Source organism: Lactuca saligna, chromosome 3, assembly GCF_052625555.1.
Source record: "Lactuca saligna cultivar CGN05327 chromosome 3, ASM5262555v1, whole genome shotgun sequence".
Classification (NCBI taxonomy): Eukaryota; Viridiplantae; Streptophyta; class Magnoliopsida; order Asterales; family Asteraceae; genus Lactuca; species Lactuca saligna.
Genome location: NC_136419.1, coordinates 107,932,933 through 107,939,525, shown reverse-complemented (window position 1 = coordinate 107,939,525; position 6,593 = coordinate 107,932,933). Strand labels below are relative to the sequence as shown.

The following is a 6,593-nucleotide window of genomic DNA, read 5'->3' as shown; positions in this document are numbered from 1 at the left end:
ACATATGATACCGCTAGACTATATCTAATATGAATAATATTTTATTTGGTTACAAAAAATTCCATATAGGATATAGCCGTTTTTAGTTTTAGTTTTATTCATAATTTTTATCTTAATAAAAATCGAAAAAACGGGTACTAAAGTCATGAATTTAGAGAATTGTATTTAAAGAAACGGTGATATAGCCGTTTTACTAGTCGTTTGAACCCAATGACCATTTTCCCCTTAGTATAAAAACGTGTTGGTTCATTTGTTTTCGATACACCATAAAATTACTCTATTCTCAAAAGTTTTTTGCAATCTCATACTTTCCACTTCTTACTTTAAATTCCAAATTGATAATGACATGTTCACAAACTTTCACTTTTGTTGGTAGTACCAAAGTAACCTCAAAAAGCTATGATGAGGTGGAAGTCGTATATGTTCTTAAATCCGACAAATTGATATCATTTTGATTTGGGCACTACGAATGACATAAAGTGAAAGGCTAAATATGTGTATTTATGGTACGTACAATGCTAGACAAAGAAACAAGGTCTTTTAAAACACCTACCATCGATACTCTAAAATCTATATATTTTGTTTTCAATAAGATTTGAACTTTCGGTCTTTGTTTGAGAAATGCCTCAAACTTTTTTAAAGAAGTTTCATTAAAATCTTTATAAAAAATTAATAGAAAAATCTCGATTATTTAACAATTTGTCCAAATTAACGAAAAAAAAAATCATTTTTATATTTGAACAACAAACAACAAATTATATGATTTTTTCAAAATAATGAAATTTTCTATTAAAAAAAATTAGGATTTTTTTAAACTTTTTCGAAAAATTTGAGATTTTTCTATAAAATTTCCTTTAGTTAGACCACAAGCCCTTTGGTTTCTATTTGTTTTATGTTTGAAATTATTTTATAAAAATAAAATGTGTTTTAAAGAAGGCAAAGTTGTTACACTTCCCGATAAGGTTTGAGATGTGGTCAAGATTTTATGCATTAAACTAATTGTTTTAAATGAAACAACTGATTTATCTAGTGTTCATCATACTACTCCCTTGGTTTTTAGCTAATTTTATTTGAGAAATTAAATATCCTCCTACCTTTTATTCCTACGAATCCTCTTACCTATTTAAATAATAACATGTATCATATTACTATTCTAAAATATCTTTAAATTTCATTAAATGAACATTAAATATTACATATGTCACAATTTAATTGGATAGTAAGAGGATATTTAATTTCTCTTTTATTTAGTGTAGAAACATTAATAGAACAAATTTCGGACAAACTAGGTACAACCGAAAAAAAAAAGTTAATATTTTCAACAATATTTTTTTGAAACTTATTTCACATTTATTCCAACACATATGATCAACAAATTAACACAACACTTTAGGCTGTGTTTGACGCCCCACAGCTAGCTGATAAGCTAATTTATTTTTCGAGTTTTTTTATGTTGTCGTGTTTGGTAAGCTAAAAAATAGCTTATAAACCAACTTTTTAAAAAACTACTTAGACTAGCTTTTTAGGAGCTTTTTTAAAATTTTCCAGATATCCCTTAATTAATTATAGAAACACATACTCTTACATGTCATTTTATGTAATTTTATATGTTTCAGCTAGCTTTGCAGCTAGTTTTACCAAACGTTATTTTTTATCAGCTAGCTTTTCAACTATAAACAAACTTTTTATTTAACAGCTAGTTTTTCAGCAATCAGCTAATTTTTCAGCTAATCCGCCAAACATAACCTAAACATATTATGAGTGGGATCATAGAGGAATATCTAGTGAATTCGGATATTATGATATTAGTTTATATTTTAGTTGGGTGGAAATGTCAAAACTCACACATTGATTAATTTGTTTAAATGAGTAATTAGATGACATAAAAGAAAAAAAGAAAAGCAGCTTCTCTAATTTGCAATGGAAGCCCAAGACTACAAAGTTTTAATACATAACTCCCCCCATTTTCTAGTAAAAAACATGTACAACGAAACAAGTTTCCATATTTAAAATTTTTTAAATAAAAAAAAAAAAAAAAAAAAAAACAAAAAACTTATAAATTATGTGTTTAACAGAAAGAAATAAGTAATTACTGGTTTTGTTGTGTTCTTGGTTTCTTGAGCACTTGATCATAATAAACAACATCATCATCTCTCCTCCTAATCCCACACTCTGCCATTCCTTGATTACAATCAGATAGAAAATCATGCTCCTGAACACACACACACACACACATAATTCATGAATATTGCCATAAGGGTAAAATGGTCATTCAGTCTTTTCTCATCAAGACGGTTTTATCTTATCCGCTATAGAAAATACAAAGAAAAAGAAACAGAGACCACTCACTCTATCCATTTTTCCATTCACTCTCTTCACCCATACAAACCTTAATGAAACTAAAATGACCATTTTACCCATACACTTCAAATGACCATTTTACCCTCACACAACCTGCTTTCACCATTTTATCAAAGGAAAATTATATAAAAGCCACCATATTTGGGCAATTTTTGTATTTTAACCACTATAGAATAAATGACCATTTTACCCTTACATTTCAAAATATTTTCCTGGTTGCCCGGTTATATAAATGGTTAAAAAAAAAACTACTTTCACCATTTCATCAAGGCAAATTACAAAGAAGCCACTATATTTTGGCCATTTTTTTACTTTAACAACTATAGACTAAATGACCATTTTACCCTTCCATTTCAAAATATTTTCCTGGTTACCCGGTTTTATAAATGATTAAAAGATAGAAAAAAAGAACCTACTTTCACCATTTTATCAAAGGAAAATGACACAAAGCCGCTATATTTTGGCCATTTTGTTAATGAAAGTCAAAATAGAATGGCTTTTAATCTTTTTATGTATCTTGCCATTTTATAAAAAACAAAAAAAATATGGTTTTTTTATTGACCTTGATTCCAAAAGATGTTGAAGTTGATCCACTACTTGTGCCTTTTCTGATATCAAATTGCACAGAAATATTCGCTTGTGAAAGATCAACTCCACAAGAACCCAATGCTTGAGTTAGATTATTCAACAGCCTGTAATTAATAATCACATAAAAAATATTAATTAACAAAAACATTAAATTAAATAATTCAAGAAAATGAAAAAAAAAATACTCACCCTTTGGAATAAGCATCTGAGATTCTATCTCTATCTCTATCTCCTTCTCTTTGCATCTTCAATTCTTGAAGCTCATTTGGAGTAGCATCCTCGTTCATTAGAGATCTATCATCCCAATATTCATGAGGAATCTGGGCAGCCCGGGCAGGATCAGGGTCAGGGTCGGGCAGATATGTGTTTTGCTGTAATGGTATGTCAAGGGCAGCTGCTCGGGCAGCTGAAGGGTGACTCAGTTCGTGTTCTATCAAGCTCTGTGTGTTTGATAGCATTGGTGGGGAAAAGACGATATTACCCTCGTGTAAAGATCCGTTTTTTATGGGTTGTGATTGATCTGTGAAGGTATCTGTGACATTATTTCCTCTCTGTTGAAAAAAGATTTATAGATTAATATCTTTATAGTTATATGGAATGTAATATTATGATGAAAAAATAAAAATTATATTTATACCCATGGCATTAACTTTGTGGACTCTGGACTCCAACCATGGAATGTTCCTTCATATACTTGTAACTTTTCTTGTAAAAATTGGATATATTGTATTACCTAAGTTCATAAGAAAGATTAGTAAAGTTATTTTCAAGTATAGAAAAGGTTGTATACAATAGCAAGGATACATATTACATAGTTACATACCTCTAATAAGAATGAAGCTCTGTCTCTTTTCTGATCATTTTGAGGAATGAGGTCTCTTAAAATCTGAAATCTGTGTAGTTTCAAGGTTATTAGGTTGATTAGAAAGTAGAAACAGTGTGCATAAGAACTTGTTGTAGAATAATTTGCATCACAATGAAAAGGATGCATCAAGTTGCATGTAGAAGTATAACCTTTTTATTTCCCATTGTAAAAGCAAGAAATTGGAATACTTTGTTTATATAAAAAGCCCTAAATGAAAACATGTTTTTATCAGCTAAATGATTGTGGAAGAAGAAGAAGAAGAAGAAGAAGAAGAAGAAGAAGAAAGGCATCAGAATATGGCTCAAATAAACATCTCCCTAATCAATGAATCCTTTTCCACAATTCATATATGGCCAGAGAGGAAGAGAGGCAGAGAAGCATTTTCTTTAATACAGAGTGTAAGCAAGCTATGAACAGAAATTCTTTAATCCTATGTTGAGAAAGCATGTGAATGTAACAGAAAAGGGTAATGATTTAAGATAAGATGAAAAAAATCAAGCATGCATGCCTCTCGTTAATTTTGCTCCTTCGACGCTGCTCCGTCTCAGAATGCTTAGAACGATGAGAGCTCGCCTTCTGATCGTTCCTTCTTCCATCTGCATTCAATTAAAAACTTCAATTTCAATTATGCATGCGCAAATCTAGGTGTATAAAATACGTATGTGTTTACGAAATAAAAAACCTTTCTGTGAGCAACCATCAGTTGTTCTCGAAATGAAATCTTCGTCATCCTCCTCTTCTTCTTGATGATGATTCTTCACAGTCCTTACCATCAGCTCCAATTCCTTCTGAAGAAACACAAAATTCTATCGTCACATAAATGGCGCAATTAAGGCAAACAAGCAAACTCACACGATACGCATAAGCAAGGGCGTAGATACGGAGAAAAAACCTACTGTTTAAGCGTAGAAAGAGAGATGGAGCTGCAGCCGGTGTTGCGGCCACGTCGGCGGCGATAAAAGTCGGTACGGCGGAGGAGTTTGGTGGTTTAATTTCCGAGAGGGCCGGAGAAATGGGATACGGTGGACAACTGTACGGGTCACTGAAAAGCCCTAGCTCGATGATTTTTTAATTAAAACATTTTTTTGTTTGTGGCAATGGTGTGTGATAAAATACGCAGCGGTGCACACGTTAACGTGGACCAGGTGCTAATATGTACCCTTTTGGGCTTACACGGATGAGGCCCATATCTTCGGTTTGGAGTTTGGAGTTTGAACATATTTTAGCTTTTCTTATTTTTATTTAATAATTACTTTTTATTTTTTTTACTAAAATACATTTAATTATTTATTTGAAAAAATACAGCACTAATTATACTGAAATATTTGTAAAATATTTATTTTGTTATAATTATTAAGATTTTTGATACGCAACTTCATAAATTAATTTTTGTAACTATTTTATTAGTATTATTTCGCAAAAGATGTCAAGTTTTGTTAATAACGGTCACTAAGGTACTATTTGTTTTTTTCGAAGCAAAAATGCCTAAAATCTGCGGACCACATCTACAACCCTCTGTAGCATGTAATATAAAGTTTGTTTGTTTTTAACTTTTGGAGACTGCTGCAATAAATTAAAGTAAGATGTGAAGATGTTTGAATCAGATGGTCAAGTGTTGCATCACCTAACATATGCACAACAGTTTTAAAATCATAAATCTTTTGAAAAATAAATAGTTACATAAGGTCAAGTGATGAGCGTGTGTTGTACGACGTAGCAATAAGTGGTTAAAAGAGGTTGATTAAAAAAACACAAACAACACCTAAAATAATTTAACAAATTAAAAGTAATTTCTTAAAGTCTATTTTATAAATAAGAGGTTGTTTCGTCATTTTCTTTTTTCCCAAAAATATAACCATTTTTGGGATGATGCCTCTATTTTTTATATGTGAAATTAAATATCATTCGACTATTATTTTTTTTTTCTTCTTTATCTATTTAAAATAATGACAAATATATAAATTTAACATCTCAATCAAATTTAAATTAAATTGAATGACACTTGTCACCATTTAAAATAGACAGAAATATTGTAGGCACAAAAAAATAGAAGAATATTTAATTTCTCTAATGAAAAATGTACATAATATTGATATGTTGGGTATTTAACTTCTTCAAGAACATTATACTTATCCTACTTAATAAATAAAAGATTTTTGTCACCTGTCATCACCTAATTTAATATGTTACATGATTTTTTTTTTTATTTTTTCAATTTCATTTAAATTGATTTGGCAAATCGTGATTTTTTTAGCTTTGTTATTAAATTATAAAAAAATATATAATCTAAAAATATAATAAAAAAAAATAAGAAAACTCAAATGTCTCCATAAACTCGTTAATTAATTTATTAAATTCAATTTAAATTCAAATCGACATTTCTAATTGAAAAACATAATTTTCGGCCAATCCCTTTTGAATTCACGATAATTTGCAGAAACCTTGTAAAAATTGGTTCATTCACAGCTAGTATTAATATTATTTCCAAACTCAGTTTTGTAAATTATTAAACATATAATCGTTAACAAAATATATTCATTTAAAAAAATATATGTATTACACAGATCTCACACCTAATTTCAATTAAAATAACTATTATTGTTGACACATTCGTTCCAATGTCGTTTCTTGAAACATGACTTTATGGACTCATAATGTAACTTATACCAAAACTAACAATTACCCTCCATTGATGATTGAACTCCTTCCTATAAAACATCCCACTTAAGTTATAGGGAATTTCCAATCTTGGAACTCATAAAGTTGGTTTGGTTACCCA

General features: G+C 29.7%; 1 protein-coding gene across 2 annotated transcripts; it reads right to left on the bottom strand.

The window, feature by feature from the left end:
- Positions 1 to 1,892: 1,892 nt before the first annotated feature.
- Positions 1,893 to 4,890, bottom strand: LOC145037113 (transcription factor BIM2-like). Of its 2 annotated transcripts, none has more exons than XM_078985684.1 (8): positions 4,711 to 4,890; positions 4,497 to 4,602; positions 4,323 to 4,410; positions 3,773 to 3,842; positions 3,587 to 3,682; positions 3,139 to 3,500; positions 2,924 to 3,053; positions 1,893 to 2,212 (listed from the first exon to the last, which is right to left on the bottom strand). In XM_078985684.1, the coding sequence occupies exons 2-8, from the start codon at positions 4,585 to 4,587 to the stop codon at positions 2,090 to 2,092; spliced, it is 960 nt and encodes a 319-aa protein (XP_078841810.1). In that variant the 5' UTR covers positions 4,588 to 4,602; positions 4,711 to 4,890; the 3' UTR covers positions 1,893 to 2,089. The 2 variants fall into 2 exon arrangements, with proteins under 2 accessions (XP_078841810.1, XP_078841811.1); XM_078985685.1 differs by having other exon boundaries at positions 4,497 to 4,599.
- Positions 4,891 to 6,593: the final 1,703 nt, after the last annotated feature.

What these genes read in the sequence shown, in the direction of transcription:
- LOC145037113 (XM_078985684.1), bottom strand. Translation starts at nt 4,587, where the DNA reads ATGGTAAGGACTGTGAAGAATCATCATCAAGAAGAAGAGGAGGATGAC. An exon ending in TGATGGTTGCTCACAGAAAG is followed by an intron (nt 4,411 to 4,496) that starts GTTTTTTATTTC and finishes AATTGAATGCAG; the next exon opens with ATGGAAGAAGGAACGATCAG. An exon ending in CCACAAAGTTAATGCCATGG is followed by an intron (nt 3,501 to 3,586) that starts GTATAAATATAA and finishes TTTTTTCAACAG; the next exon opens with AGAGGAAATAATGTCACAGA.